This window comes from Coturnix japonica, chromosome 2 (assembly GCF_001577835.2).
Source record: "Coturnix japonica isolate 7356 chromosome 2, Coturnix japonica 2.1, whole genome shotgun sequence".
Lineage (NCBI taxonomy): Eukaryota > Metazoa > Chordata > Aves > Galliformes > Phasianidae > Coturnix > Coturnix japonica.
Genome location: NC_029517.1, coordinates 62,959,235 through 62,974,205, shown reverse-complemented (window position 1 = coordinate 62,974,205; position 14,971 = coordinate 62,959,235). Strand labels below are relative to the sequence as shown.

The 14,971-nt window shown below is 41.6% G+C and overlaps 1 protein-coding gene across 2 annotated transcripts; it reads left to right on the top strand.

Annotated features, from left to right (window-relative positions):
- Positions 1-300: 300 nt before the first annotated feature.
- Positions 301-14,771, top strand: LOC107309600 (MARVEL domain-containing protein 3-like). 2 transcript variants are annotated; one of them, XM_015854535.2, is made up of 4 exons: positions 301-402; positions 1,354-1,509; positions 4,235-4,404; positions 13,896-14,771. In XM_015854535.2, exons 2-4 carry the CDS (start codon positions 1,394-1,396, stop codon positions 14,600-14,602), a joined length of 993 nt encoding a protein of 330 aa, XP_015710021.1. In that variant the 5' UTR covers positions 301-402; positions 1,354-1,393; the 3' UTR covers positions 14,603-14,771. The 2 variants fall into 2 exon arrangements, with proteins under 2 accessions (XP_015710021.1, XP_015710020.1); XM_015854534.2 differs by lacking the exon at positions 301-402 and adding an exon at positions 427-622.
- The last annotated feature ends 200 nt before the right edge of the window (positions 14,772-14,971 follow it).

Sequence of the window (14,971 nt, the reverse complement as noted above, 5' to 3'; positions counted from 1 at the left end):
CCCATCTGGACCGGTTTCTTACATTTTGTTTTGCATCATGCCCTCCACATCTCACATTGCAAGCCTTCCAACCCCAAGCACTGCATGGAGAGGAAGCCGGCTTTAATAGGAAGAGAAATAACTTTAAATAGGCAGCTGCCTGGGAGCCTGAATTCTCACTTTACTGACCTTCTAGTTCTATACCCTCTCAGGGCCCCCGCTTTCCAGGAAAACCGAGGCCTCCGTTTATTAAAGTAAACAACGGCAGGGCCGCTCCACGGCCCCGAGGTTTCGCTCTCCCCCGTGCCTAGGCCGGGTGGGTTGGCAGTAGGGTCACAGCCTGAAACCATGAAGCTCCGAGCAGGTATGGCTCCTCCCCGTTGAGGGAGGAGCGGCGGAGGTGGAGGGCGGACCCGGCCTCAGGTGAGGGGCTGCGGGGAGAAGCGGGCGGGAGTCCGAGGGGAAGGGTATGGTGTTGTCCTGCTGTGTTGTGAGGTCTCAGCTGCCTTTCGAACAGCCTTCTGCTCCAAACAGAGGAGACGAGCTTTCCCCGAGGAGGAGAGTCTCTTTGTTAGCTCGCCGGAAAGAAAAATCGACTTCTTTCCTTAATGGCACCCAGAGGAGAGTGAAGGGAAGTCATTAAGTAAGTGAGGTCTGAGCATGATCAGTCAAAACCACATCGACCGTGGGTGCTGCTAGGGCTGGCAGCTGGAGATGAGGGGTGCAGAGTGACCTGTCACAGCTTTGGGCTCAAATAGACAGCCTTCAGCAGGACCTGTTCTGGCAGGACAAGGGAAAATGGCTTCAAACAGAAAGAGGGGGTGTTTAGATTGGATATAGGGAAAATCTTTACAATCAGGTTAGTGAAGGACTGGAACTGTTTTCCCAGAGAGTTAAAGGGCACCTCCCTTTTCCCCTCCTCCATCCTTAGAGACGTTCAGGTCAGGCTGGATGGGGCTCTGAGCAACATAATCTAGCCATAGGTGTCCCTGTTCATTGCAGGGGAGTTGGACTAGATGGCCTTTAAGGGTCCCTTCCAACTCAAACGGTTCTGTGGTTCTGTGATTCTCTATGTGGCCAACACACCTTGTCCTTGAAACAGAAGTGGGAGAGTAAGAGCAGATCTTACAAATAAATTCAGCGTAAGAAGTGTTGAATATAGAAAAATGTCCTGCTTGATCCATAGGAAAAGGTAGAGAAAAACACTCCATTGAAGTTATTTGTGGTTTAAAGAAGTTTACTTCCTACTCTTCGTAAGGAAACCTTTACTGAGTCTGGAGTCAGCATGAAATGGATGCATTCTGTGGGCATTCTTGTCAATGAATAACTTTGAGTGGAGCTGTAAAATGAATCAGTTTTATTCCTCTGGTGCAGGAAGTGAGTTTTTAAAGAAAGAATACATGTAAGAGACAAGATGGCGCATGCTGGGAAGCGATACCAAGATAAACAAGGCAGTTACCATGAGAATCGTGGATCTGACGGATACGAGGAATACAGAAAACCAAGAAAACAGAGCCTGTACAATGGAAGGTATGTCTTACCACCTTAGAGGAGCGTATCACAGCAAACCTGCTACGTTTATCCTTTTGTTTGTTTGTTTTTAAATACATTCACATTACAATAGTAAAGAAAGTATTTACTTGAAATCGTGAAGCATGAGAATTCCATGTTAAGAATCAGGAAACTATTTTTCTCTTTGGAATTTAAAACAGTTTTTAATCTTTCTATTGAACTCCAGGGTAGCTGCAGGCTAGGAGGAAGCAGAAAGAGGCTGTGTGACACAGGCAGACCTGTGAATTTCATAGGGTTGTCTGGATAAAGCCAGATCACAAGTCGTTAAAGTACTGTGATGGCTCTTTGTACAGCTGCTTAAGGGATTGGTCAGCAGGTGACAGTAAATCAAGGCTTGCCAATACATTGTATTCTTTTATGTTCCAGCAAAGGGACTTACTGAATGTGCAGGTTGGTCTAGTTCAGCTTTGAACAAGTTGATGGTAATCCAAAACAAAATCAGTTTAAATAGTTGCAGTCAATAAATGTACTTATTTAAGTGCCTCAGGTAGTTCGTGGCACATCATAGCAGGTCATCCACCATCAATGCAAAAAGTAAATAAGCAAATGGAAAAATCAAGTCTCAGGATATTATTCTCCTCCTTTCAGCCTGGATGGCCTACAGCATATTAGAACTGATCTTAGACTGTTTTTATTTGAGGGCGTGCTGCTAGCTGCTTTGTAGGAGATCTGCAGTTGTAAACGTTAGCAAATGAATTCCAACAGAAAGGTGTTCTTCACACCTGCTGAGCCTATGGGGGGCATGTTTGCAAGGTAATAATAGAGTCAAAGGGCAGGGAGGAGATAGGTACAGTAAAGGTTCTTTAAAAGCTGAAATACTGAGATCCATCCCAATAATACACATTTAAGCAAGAAAAAAGGGGATGAGAATAAAAAGCAATAATGGGGCACGCTTATATGGACTAGACGGAGTACTTTGCTGAGAATAAAAGATGTGGATAATAATCCTATTACACAAACTATTTAATGTTGTTTTTTTTTTTCTTCCATCTCTTTTAATTCATGAAGGAAAAAAAAAAAAAAAGAGAGAGAAATGGGAATGGAAATCAGCCTAAGAATCATCTTCAGAGGCTGAATGATTGCTCTTAGTGAGAGCATAGATCAGGAGTGGATATAGTTAAATTATCTTGCAACATGTGAAAGGATAGCTGTAAATCGAACCACTTCTTCTTAGTAAGGCTCTTCTCTGAACTTCTTGCTTTTACTGTTGCTTATAAATGACAGGACACACTGGAAAACAGAGAAAGCAATATAAGGGCTAACAGACCATCCCCTAGATACACTGAGGATTCAAGAAAGGGAAACTGCAGCTACAGATCTGTAACAGCCATGGAGATGGTTCTTGAAGTCAACCAAGAAACTGACAAGAACCAGTCTTCACTGCAACTAATCAAAAAGATTTTTCATCTTTTTGGTTTTGGTTTGTTTGTTTGTTTGTTTGTTTTTAATGGAGTTTGGCTTAACAACTTTCCCCTGCTTACCAATCTTGAAAAGAATAACTGATTTTGTAAGCAAGTTACAGTATTTTGTTGAAGTCTTAGATTTATTGACCAGAAGATCTCCAGATCCCATAACTGAAGAGATGGGAAGAGTATTGTAGGAAGTGTAATTTGGGTGCCTAATGCTCTCATCCCTTGTGAGCCAAAACTATCTAGCCAAGGTATGTCTTTCACAATGCATTTCTGTCTGAAACTTCTATAGTATGCTTTCTCTCAGTGCTGAGGAGGAGTTGCATCACCCTGAGCTGGAAAGTCCTGAAGGAAAACAGGAGCAAAGGCAGCCAGAAGAGGCCCATTTTGAGGGGGAAAAAACATCTAGAAGAAAGTTGTTGTTTTTTGGTTGTTGGTTTTTGTTTTTTTTCCTAATTGTGCTCAGATACTGAACATGAGGGGAGGGTTTTTTTTTAATTTTGTTTTGTTTTGCCTGTTTTGTTTTCTGGCAAGTAGCGAGATACAATAGAGAGAAGCAGCTGCATCAGAAAGTACCAAAGGGATTGCTTTCAAGTTAACTGGAAGACTTATAAATCACACGGCTTATTTAATTTATGTGACACAGCTGCGCAGGATGCCTTGGTGGTTGCACAAGACCCAGGACAAAGGTCAGAAAAATCAGGAATGTTTCAGCCAAAAAGAGCTGTTGGCAACTACACGTGGAGTTGTTAGCATTGGTCTTGTTATTGAAGGTCTTAATGAAAACGTTAAAAACTACAGTGAACATGATTTAGTGTGAACCCATAAGATAGTATTTTTAAGTTAAATCTGGACTTGGATGAAGATAAACCATAGTGCAGCGATACTAGGAAACAAAACTACAGTTGGAAATGCTGATATGTGGATAAGAAATTCAAGATAGTAATCGAATAGGAAGGCTTAAAAAAGAAAATGTGGAATGAGACATAAAATAACTCTTAATAACTCAGCATCATCCAGCTGTACCTTGAAAAGTCAAGTTCAAACTCTCCTTCAAAAGAAAGAGAATGTTTAGATTAGACCAAGCGTTTACAAAACAATTTACCGTTTCTTTTAAGCTAAGCGTTAACTCATTTTAAAAGAGCCAACTGCACTTTTCATGCAGAATAATATGTAAATCTCATCAACCTAAAACGTTCATTAGGCTTGAGGGAGCCTATATGTCATTGCAGCATGATCTAGTTACTGTATATTACCCATTTACTCCACTGCAGGTCAGCAAAAGATACCCGTGGTGGCCAGCACTCAAGGGCTTCCACCGTTTGCTCAGAGCCGTACTCTAAAGCGTCAGCAGCGTCACAGGAATACTTTGACCCACCACCACAGTATTACCCCACCAAGGAAACATGGTCGATGAAGTGTTCAAAGGTATGCACAACAAGAGGTACGTGCGATATTTACTGCCTGCCACTGACTCCTCCTCTTCCCAAAGCTCTGCTTGGTTTCCCTGTCTGTGATCAGAAGTGCAATAAAGTAAATCCAGGGGAATATGTAAAACATGGAAATGAAATTAATGAACGAGATGGCTGCAGGTTAGTAATTGTAATTTAGTAATTGGAAGGATCTAAAAAGCCAATATACAGAGTACCATAGATTCTTAGAGATGTATGTCCAGAGTATGCAGCTGCAGTGTCAGCACAGGTGATGTGTTGTGCAGGAGGAGGTAGGCTTTGGGATTTGGGAGTAAAATGTATTTGCATCTGTAGGCAATCTAAATACTGCTGTTGAAGCTTTGATGCTGGGTTATTCCAACACATTCTTCTCATACTCTCTACTAACTCTGTATTTAATACAGTCATCACTGATGCACCTTTATAAATTAACAGCATGTGAGGCAGAACTGTTTCACTGACATGTAATCCAGTAAAACAGCTCTTCAGAAATAACTGTTATTTTTTCATAAGAAGATGGGTACAGTGGGGAGAGAAATGACCATTAATATGGGGGAAATTCAGCCTTAACATTTAGCAAATTCAATCCTGTAAAAAACAATAACAAGAACAAAAAGTAGCTAAAATATGCATTTCTCCTTTAAAGTTTTGGAAAGGCTCAGTATGGTCTAAGTGGAACGCTGAGGTTCACAGTCTTTGGTCAGAAGCTGATAAGGCTTATGAAGAGCTCAGTGTGACCTGTACTTTCTTTTCTCCCATTTGCTTCTCATTATTTCAGTGCATCAAGCATCATTAACGTTTTCAAAATATCCCAGATTTGGATGATTCACTTGACGATGATGATTTCGCTTCCACCCCTCCCCCAGGTATTGCTCAGTGTTTTCCAAAAGCTTAATGGCTGAGCTTACAGTGGAGGAGGGAAAAGAGATCACATAGAAAACAGACCCCTTAATTAGCAGTTCAGTTTCAAAAAGAAGAAAAAAGAAAAGAAATTGGAGGTTGGTAAAATCATGAGAATTGGACCCACTCAGCAAACTTCTGAAAGTACAGGCAATTTGGTGCAGTTTCTTAGAATTGTTTTGCAGCATTCTCTGTTCCCTGCAATCAGATAGCAAATGTTGTCAATGAAAAACTAACACGAACTTTTTGAAAGGAAGTCAGCGCATGTGAGCTATGACTTCTGACAGCATCGAAACTTCCTGGAAATGCTTTTTAACTTTCTTTTGCCAATGGTTTATCAGCAGTCCGGTGAAATCCCCCTTCCCAATTGCCATCATTTCAGAATAAAGTAGTATCAAACAAGGACAGGAAATCAAGTGACCTACCACAGTCTCTTCCAAAGCAACAACTGAAATGTGAGCCTCAGCCCCTAAGTGTGCATCACGCTCCTTTCACTATGTATTTCACTTTTCCTTTTGCTCAGCACTACATGGATGCTTTTTGTACAAGTTGCCTGGCTTGTCAAACTATTGAGGAATTCTAGACAACCAGAGCTCTAAGCAGTATTTACTTCAGCAAAGCACCGTGCTTCTTGCCTGCAATATCCCAAAAAACTAATGTTGAGGTTTCACAAACAGGCTGTTATGAAACCAGTGATCCTTCTATAAAGATGTATAAAGATTATACATCCTCCCAAACTATATCTTAAAGTGCAAGTTTGGGAGGATTGTAGCAGTTTGGACTTATAATAAGCAATATTCACTTCAGACTGCTGGAATTTTCTGAACTGAAAACCAGTATGCACTTCACTTGTGTTTCATACCTTTGTACAGTGTCCACCTGTTTAATTCTAGGGATGTGCTCGCATTCCACTGCTAACAGAGGTGTAACTCGTGACAGGCAGCACAGAACGAAGATTTCTCTCTTAACTCCATCTGTTTGAAAACCAGGCATTTCCTTGTTGTTTTCATTTAACCACTACAAATCTGTGAGGCGATCTTTCCTTTTATCTCATGGGAGTTTGTGTCCTTTATGAGCTTTTGGCTGGAGGCTTTACCACAGGCTCTTTGGAAAATCAGATACACTACCGCTTGGATTGCCTTTCTTCTTGCATCTCCTGATTCTTTTGAACCGCTTCCCTCTATGAAACTTTTGACTCTCCCTTGCTCCAGCTTTATGTATAGTTTCTATGTTTATATTTAATAGGAAAGTCACACTTGGGGTTCTGCAGATCACAGATTCAAAACACAATAAAAACAAAGAAGTTGGCCACCTTCCACCTCTGTATTACACAACAGCTTATAGAATAGTGTCAAGCTGCGTAGGTATTTAATATGATTATATGAGAACTGGAAATAAACCACTCTTGATAAAGACAAACCATTCATTAGCTAAGAAACTAGTGCTTGGGTTAACCATTTCTTACAGCTGAAGCACAATAGCATATGCTATTTAAAACAACACAGAGGTTTTGTCCTTAGAATACTTAGTGCTTAAATTCTTTTAGAAAAACAACTTGTTTTTCGCTGCTGGTGCAGATTAAATTTCTATAGTTCTGTCTAATGCTTAGAAAAATTAAATTAGTAATAATGTTTGCTTTGTCAGATTCCTTCCTTTTGGTTACCAGAGGGAACATGAGAAGTGTTTGGCTGCCATGCTCCTTCCTTCACATTAGAGAGAACAAAATCTGTGCCAAACTCAGGAGGGAATTGCTGATCTTATATTGGTAATGGATATTTGGTAACTTTTCCTCAAGAACTATCTTACGTACATTGATGTGAATGAGGTGGAGTGATGCAATTGTAGTGTAATGCTGCTTTTAGTTTTGCTGAAACGGTGAAGGTAAACCAAATTTCTCCCATCCTCAGTCACTGTCAGATTCAGAGAACAGAGTACTTTTGCCCTGTACAGAATTGGACTTGTACTAATCAGAATTTCATTGCTAACATTTTGCTGTTTTTTAATTCTTCAGCCCAATTGGCGCATAAGGGAGATAGCACTTTAAAAGATGAGGAGAAAAAATGGTGATCTGTAACTGAGTAGTAGAAGTACAGCTGGATCTCTGATCTTTGCTGCCACAAATAGAGCTTAAAGAGGGTTTGTGAATAGTGTCTGATTTCTTAAGCATATTGTAGGTGCTTCCAAACTATCATGTCTTTAGCCTGCATTACAACAGCTGCAGTTGTTAAATCCTTCAGGCTGATTTCCTTTCAGAACAAGGCAGCGTTATCATTTGTCACAACAATAAAAGCCTCTGACTTCAAACATAGCCAGGAGGAAATATCAAACCAAATTTATTAGGAGGAGGAAATAGAATTAGGGAGTAACAATGACTTTCTCCAAGATATACTCGTACATTAACAAGCCAGCATTAATTCAAATGTAAACATCTATAAGTTTTTGTTTTCACAAAGCAGTCCATGTTTTTCCTGTAGCTCAGGATGCTGGCAAGTACTCTCAGACTGGAAAAAGTACAGAGGTGAAAAGTCACCCTGAGCAGGGGGATCTCACTGTTAGACACCCGCTTTGAGGAATGCCATTGTTCATAACAGCTATACTGATACCATTACGGTGCAGTGTTATGTCCTGATGCTGATGTTCTTTGAGAGTCTGACCTGAGAGCAGGAGGGAAGAATACTCTGCAGAACACTGCGTAACATCTGATGCCGTGGAGCTCTGATGGCAAGGAAGAAGTGTTTTGCAGGAGGCATTGGATTGAAGTAAAAGCCTTTCCGTAACTCTACTGATGTATGTTGAAAAACATTGAAGGGTCATTAAATGCACGCAGTGCAGATAATTTTATGGATTAAAAAAAGTGTTAGAGAAGTATATTCAGCAGTACAAGATAGATCTTTTCAACAGCGTGGTCAATAGGATACATATGTTTCTGTGGAGGCACCTAGTGGGATTAGTCTTTATCTTCACATTTTGCCTCTGCATTCTTAGCTCTTTTAAATTGTGCTTAAAGCTGTCATACGCTGTTCCTGTAACAGTTAATTTATTTCAACATATTTTTGCTGCGAGGATGGAGCACTGCATTCCCCTGTAGTCTCATTTGTAGTTAGGCAGCATTCCCCTCCTATCTCTTGCAATGTATATTTAAATCCAGGATGACTAACGCACTGAATTTGCCATCGCATTTTTTAATCCTGGAATTGGAAAGAGAGAAGACATTTATAGGAGGAATTGGATAGAGCTATACAAATGAAGATAATCCAGACGATTCAAAATGCTTAATGAAAATGGCACATTTACAGGATAGAGTGCATAGCAGAGCTGCAGGTAACCTTCCTGTTCCGCGAACTATTTCATTTGGAATTAAGCCTTGTTTGCTGTGAAATACAAATAGCCAATTAGCTCTATAAAAACGTGAAGGAGAGCTACAGTAGATACAGGTACGAGTTTCTACCTTCAGCAAATAGTTGCATTGTCAAGATATGGGTCTTGACTATGCCCACATTTTTATATAAATTGTTTTCATCCCCTTTTTTTCTTTTTCTTTTTTTGCTTATTTATACTATTGCTTTTAGAGAGAGGAGAGCTACAACTGAGAATTTTCACCTATGGTAGCAAGGAAAGATCCTTGCAAAGTCATGTTAACTTTTAGTGTGTGTTAGACTTTGGTCCATGGTTACCTGCTGGGAAATCATTGTTAAGTCTACACTCTACCAGTGTAAAACAAGAGCGACACCATCCTTCTTGCAAGACCACTAGGTTTTTCTTCCTTTCACATTACTCAAATTCTTAGAAGCAAGAAAAATGCTTCTTTGCACAAAGTGGCTCTCAAAGCTAATTGATGATACAGCAAAGCAATGCTGTATTAGATGCGGTTATATTTCTTGAGCAACTGATCGCAGCTGCCTTAAAGGAGGAAAATCCACCACCCAGTCAGGAATGCTGCTTACCAGGTATGACAACCTACAGCTTGTGAAGTGAGTAAGGAGCTCCAGTTTACAGATTCCTCCAACCTGATCTACCTTCAGCCAGACTGTGGTTACTTAAGGAGCAATAACCCCCCAATCTTTGTACTTTCAAAAGGTGGCCGCATTTCGGTTTGAATGAAAGGAGTGCCTACAGAAAGTTGGCATAAGTAACGAGCCTTTCATTGTTTTCTGGTCCGCCCAAGTTTGTTTTAGTTACAAGATATTTGTTTTACTACTTGACGGAAGCATGGGTACAGTAGGAAGAAAAAGGGCCTCTTCCCAAAAGGCAGAACATGAGGTGACTGTGCTGAGAATACCTGTACTACAGATATGTCTAAAGCGTTTCACAGACATTGCATTTAAGTCAGTATTACCAAGTGCTACAGTTTAATGCACAGCCTTCTGCTTTCCACCTCTTAGAGGGTTGTGGAAGGTGGCTCATGCTGGGCTAATAGCAGAAAAATTAAGAACGTGCTTAGAAGTGATGCTTGAAGGAGCTACTGGGGGGGAAAAAACAGTAAGAGTAGCTTACTCTTGAAACTGTCTCAAAGGCAGGTAAACCAGTTTCATACGGTGATTGGAAACTGTGTGGGGATTGATGCTAGTTCTGCAGTTCAAGCCAACCCTTTGCTGTGACAGCTGGATAGAGCAGGTAGGACAATAGTTGTTCAAGAGAATATTACACACACAAAAAAAATGAGACTGTATATTTGGATTTGAGCATTCCAGTTATGCTTGTATGACTTCTGTGAGTCACTGAAAACAAGGCTGGTTATTATTTGAGATTTCCTAGTGGAGAAACCGCCTTTAGTGAAGAGGGACAGCATATTAGAAGATAGTTGTTCTTTTTTTTTTCTGGAGCACATGAATAATTTAATTTTCCCAGTTTATAACTATTTCTCTCTCCATTTCCAGTAAGATGATATCTCAAACAAATGAGCCTACATGTACTGGGTGCTTTTGTGCCATTAAAATTCAGTTGGCTTTGAGTACAAGTTTCCCTTGGGTCCTTTGAAAAGCCAAGATGCAGTGAATGACTGTTGGTCTCACATTGCCTAACTCTTGCTTTTAGAGTTGTTGTTTTTATTCCTTCTTTGAACATCGGGGAGATTTCAGCATAACTCAGTGAAAGCTAAATCCCACCAGTGACTGAAGAACACGGAGACCTACACAGACAGTGGTGGCGTGGGGAAGGTTTGTTTATGAGAAAGCTCTGTATTGCCCAGAACTTACATCAGTGAAGTTGGTTTCATTCTCATTACTGGTTTCAGTCAGAGTAAGATCTTGCTTTGTTCTGGTGTATATATAAGGGATGTAATACCATTAGCAAAATAGACAGTTTAATACTTTGCTTGCAGATTTAATACTTTAATCTGTTTTGACTGTTTTCTCCATTTCATTTCCTCTTCATTCTCCTCCAGTTTTTCTTCCTCACTGTTTCTGTCAAACTTTTGTCCCCTTCCTTCCAAAAGGGGAATATCTCTCTTCCTCTGATGTTTCCTCCCTCTCCCAGCCATCGTGTTCCTCCTCCTGCCAGTTTAGCCCAGAGGTGACCAAAGCTGTGCACCGAGCTGTGTACTTACCCTCTTGTGTGCATGCAAAACCTGCGCTGTCAAGAGAAGTTCAGTGTATGAGATCCTTTTCAAGACTGACTGCAGCTTTTGTAACTCACTATATTTGGTCAAAATACTTGTCTGCTCCTTTGGAAAAAATCTAAACAAAACACAAAACCCAACAGTACCTCTGAAAAGCAGACAGCTACCCAAACTGGAAGACAGAACAACAACTTTCAGTGAGAAGTCTGAGTGAATTCATTGTACTGTGTGTGCTGTAGCCTTTAGTTCCTCTCTTCCCTTTTCCTCGAGCGACCCCTAATGGGATGTGGCACCACTTTTCTATGTGGGTTGACGGAGTTTCCTCATCCTACCTGCTTGCCCTGTGGGGGCCTGTCCTGGTCTATGTCCCTGGCATAGATGCAGTGTAGGTTTATGAGACAAAGCACGCAGATTAAACATCTCACCACACCTGAAAGGGAGAATTTCTGATTCTTCTTGGGCTGTGTTATTTCCCCTGCTAAACTTGTGCCAGCACAATTGCTCATCAGACCCTCTGTGAGTCACTTCAAGTTGCTAAAGTGGCAGGAAAAAACAGCAGCACACAAGAAAGGAGCTGAATCGTTTCCTGCTCTTTTAATTTATTAAAACAGCTCTTGGAAGGACATTTTGCTTGGCCAGAGTATTGCTGGGTAGGGGAAGAACATGATGACTGCTCAGCCAAGGAGCTGTTAGAGTAACATCAGCTGCCTGTGGATCTACATGCTTACAGCCTGCCTGCTTGTTTTGCTGCATTTAAGTTCACCATTTGGCATAAGACAATGCCATCGATCAATGCGTTAATGCCATGGCAGTAGCCAAGCGTGCATGCAATACAGAAGAGAAAGGAAAACGGTGAATAATAGATAAATAATATAAATTGAAAAACTGCATTTGATGGAAGAAAGCCTATTTGATACAGCAGGTATCCTACTCATAGCAGTAAAGATTGGGTTCAAACAGAGCTAACGGTTAAATAGAAACTATCATCACCTGCGGATCTGGATTTTATGGAATAAGTGGAGCAATCCACTGGAAAACTCCCAGCAACATAATCCATGGCTTTCAGGCCTCTTGTAGATTGCTCCTGGTGGAGATTGCCTCAGCATTTCCCAGCTAAGGCATCCACATTGGTAAGTTTTTCCTTATGAATAACCTGCCTTATAAATATATTTCCCATCACAGACCTTTAATTCACAGCTTAGTTCTAGATAACGTTCATCATTTTAGGATTTTCCTTTGACATGGGAGTTCTTCTTATTGGACTTTCTTATTGTTTTTCAGTCAATCCCTTGACTTAACACATTGCAGATATCTCCTGGTGGAGCTGCTAATGAACCTCTTTTCATCCCTTCAGCTCCAATTAGTTCTACAACAGGCATGTGTGAAAGCTGTTCAGGTACATATAAAAGCCACCCAACCTGAGTGGTTGCTTTAGGCCATTTTCACACATGCCATAAAGCACCTACTACTGCAGTTAAAAATGCAACAGCCCTCACTGGTTTTATTTTTCATTCCATTGGCAAAGGGATACATCATGCCAGTCCTACAGTAGTAGCTCAGTGAAGGTAAGGCTTTGTATGAGTACTTAGGAAGTTTTGGAACAGCAGCACTGAGGATTGGAATGGGTTATTTTCACAGAGTTATAAGTATGGAGAGATTTGCAGCAGGTGCTAACTCTTAACAGTGGAAAATTGCCCTTTCTAAAGCTCAGCGTGGGGAGGTACAGGAAAAGCTGATACTTAGCATAGCCAAAGGCCCTTGTAAAACCACCACAAGCACCTTCCAGTGAAGGGAAGCAGCAGCAGGAAGGTGCTTCTTGCCTCAGCCCTCTGGGAATAAGAAGGGGCAGAACAAGAATACCTGATAATCTATCATCCCTCATGCACTGTTTCAGCCCTTTCTTTTTAGCCCATACAGCAATGGAGCCACGGCTCAGGAGGAAAATGCCATGCTCATCAATGTTAATAGTTTAAAATGAAAGTCTGTTTGCAAGATGAAGTTCCCTCCCACCTTTAAAGGCAAGCATAGGACAGCTCTGTCAAGCATCTTACATTCTTGGCTGTCAGGCTGCAGCAGGATAAGTCTCAAAATTCAGTAATTAGCTTCAGGACTTGAGAAACAACACATGATACACTATGGGTTTTCATTTCCTGAATAGGCAACTCTAGCTGTGCTACGCTTCAACATCAGTCATATTTACTAATCTTAGTCTGACCCCTAGTGAGCTGTCACAGAATAATCAGATTCATCTAAGCTGTGCTGGTCCTTCCTGACAGGCAGCTGCTACAGGAAGCCATTTCTCCTAAATTACTTTTACTGGTAGCTTAGCACAGGGCAAAGAAGATTCAACTTAGAAGTCATAAAGCTTTCTTTTGAAACTGGACATGTGCAAGAGAATACATGAAGTATCAAATTCCCTTACCTCAATACATCAGGTATTTTTGTCCTTTTCCCCCACTTTTTCTCTGCCATCAGTTTATTAATATTTATGAAGAGATTTTATTTCTGAAAGAGATGAAGAAGAGATGCATAAGAAGTTGAAATTAACAAACCCTTAGGCTCCAAAACGTGTCTGCTAAAGCAGTAAACTTTGAAGGACCTAAATAACTTGCACGATTTGTTAAAGCTGTTGGAGGATTGTAGGGTCTTGTCAGCTTTCACCTCTGCGTTTTGTTCAGACTGTTTATGCCAAGTAGTTACAGGCCAAAATACAATCGTTATTCGCTTTGCTTGGCAGTAACACAAGCGCAGTAAAATCTTTATGGATTTTTCCCCTCACGGAGTCACATTTATCAAACAAGCTGACAAATTTTTAGAGAAGTAATTTGCCCTGACTTCTGAAATGTGCCCATGAGAGCTGACACTTTTTTTTCCCCCCCTTCTTTCCCTGAAAGAAGCGCTCTGTTGCTGTAGCCTGGAGGATTGTCTCAGTAATAGCGCTCTCTGGTTATGTTTTTGGATGTACTTTTATCACCCCCAGTTTGCACATGATTCTGATGTCTCTTCTCATCTTTCTGCTCCTTGCAGGCATTTTGAAGTTCGTGGAAATCACCGTTAACCTCCTGGTGCTGATTTGCGTGGGTGCTGCCCAAGCTTCTGTTGCAGGCTTTACTTCCATTGGCGGCTTGGGCATCGGATCCTTTAATCTGAATTCAGCCTACAGCCCCTTTGAGGGCACGGAGCTCCGGGAAGTGAGGGAGCTGGACATGCAGATCACCCAGATGAGAGCCCCCTGCGTCTACGGCGGAGTAACCTTCAGCTTAGCAGCAGCAGCACTCACACTCATCTTCCTCGTTGTGGGGGTGAAACCCATCCACCGCCTCAAGATGGGGCTGCTCGGTGGTGAATGTGCCTTCAACCTGCTGGCTGGTGTGGGCTACATCGTCGCAGTTGGTCTCTACTTGTATTTTGTCACCCAGGTGAACGCCACAGAAGCTTGCAAGAGGCGAGAGAGGCTGTACGCGCGCCGTGGTTACACCTCCATGAACTGCGTGGTCCAGGGTGGCGATGCAGCTGTTGGCCTCTTTGGTGTAGCTGCTGCCTGTTTGTACTTTGCCAGCTTTGTGGTCTGCATCCTTGCTATTCGAACTGTGCGGGCCTACCAGAGTCACGCAGCCAAGGCTCAGCACAGTCCCAAGAGCAGCGTTAGAGACAGAAGTGTCAGAAATGACCGCCACATCCACAGGACCTCTGAACGCTCCCACAACATCCAGGCTCTTGCCACGTTAGTATGAAGTCAGTTATGGGCCTGTGCCAGGGAACAGCAAGCTTCAGTGAGGGGCAGGCACTAGGCTTTGTGCCTACGAGGCAATGAGTCCAAAATCCCCTGTCCAACAAGGTACTGGAAGTATGTCTCGAATCACCAAATGTAAATAAAATGTAATAAAATAGATACTGCAAGGATATTCTAACAAGGCTTTTTTTGTTGTTCTTTTTGCATCAGTCTCTGAGACAGACTCCTGCCTCTAAAATGTGTTTGATTCTAATGTTTCCACACTGCACAGAGCAAATCTGAACAACAGAGGACTGTTAACAGGTTGTAATTGCACTGGTGCCAAGCTCGTGTTAATAACCACTCACTTTATTCTCTCTTGGCATAAGGA

Coding starts and splice junctions, on each gene's coding strand:
- LOC107309600 (XM_015854535.2), top strand. CDS start 1,394: ATGGCGCATGCTGGGAAGCGATACCAAGATAAACAAGGCAGTTACCAT. Junction 1,510..4,234: donor CAGAGCCTGTACAATGGAAG/GTATGTCTTACC, acceptor ACTCCACTGCAG/GTCAGCAAAAGATACCCGTG. Junction 4,405..13,895: donor AAAGGTATGCACAACAAGAG/GTACGTGCGATA, acceptor TGCTCCTTGCAG/GCATTTTGAAGTTCGTGGAA.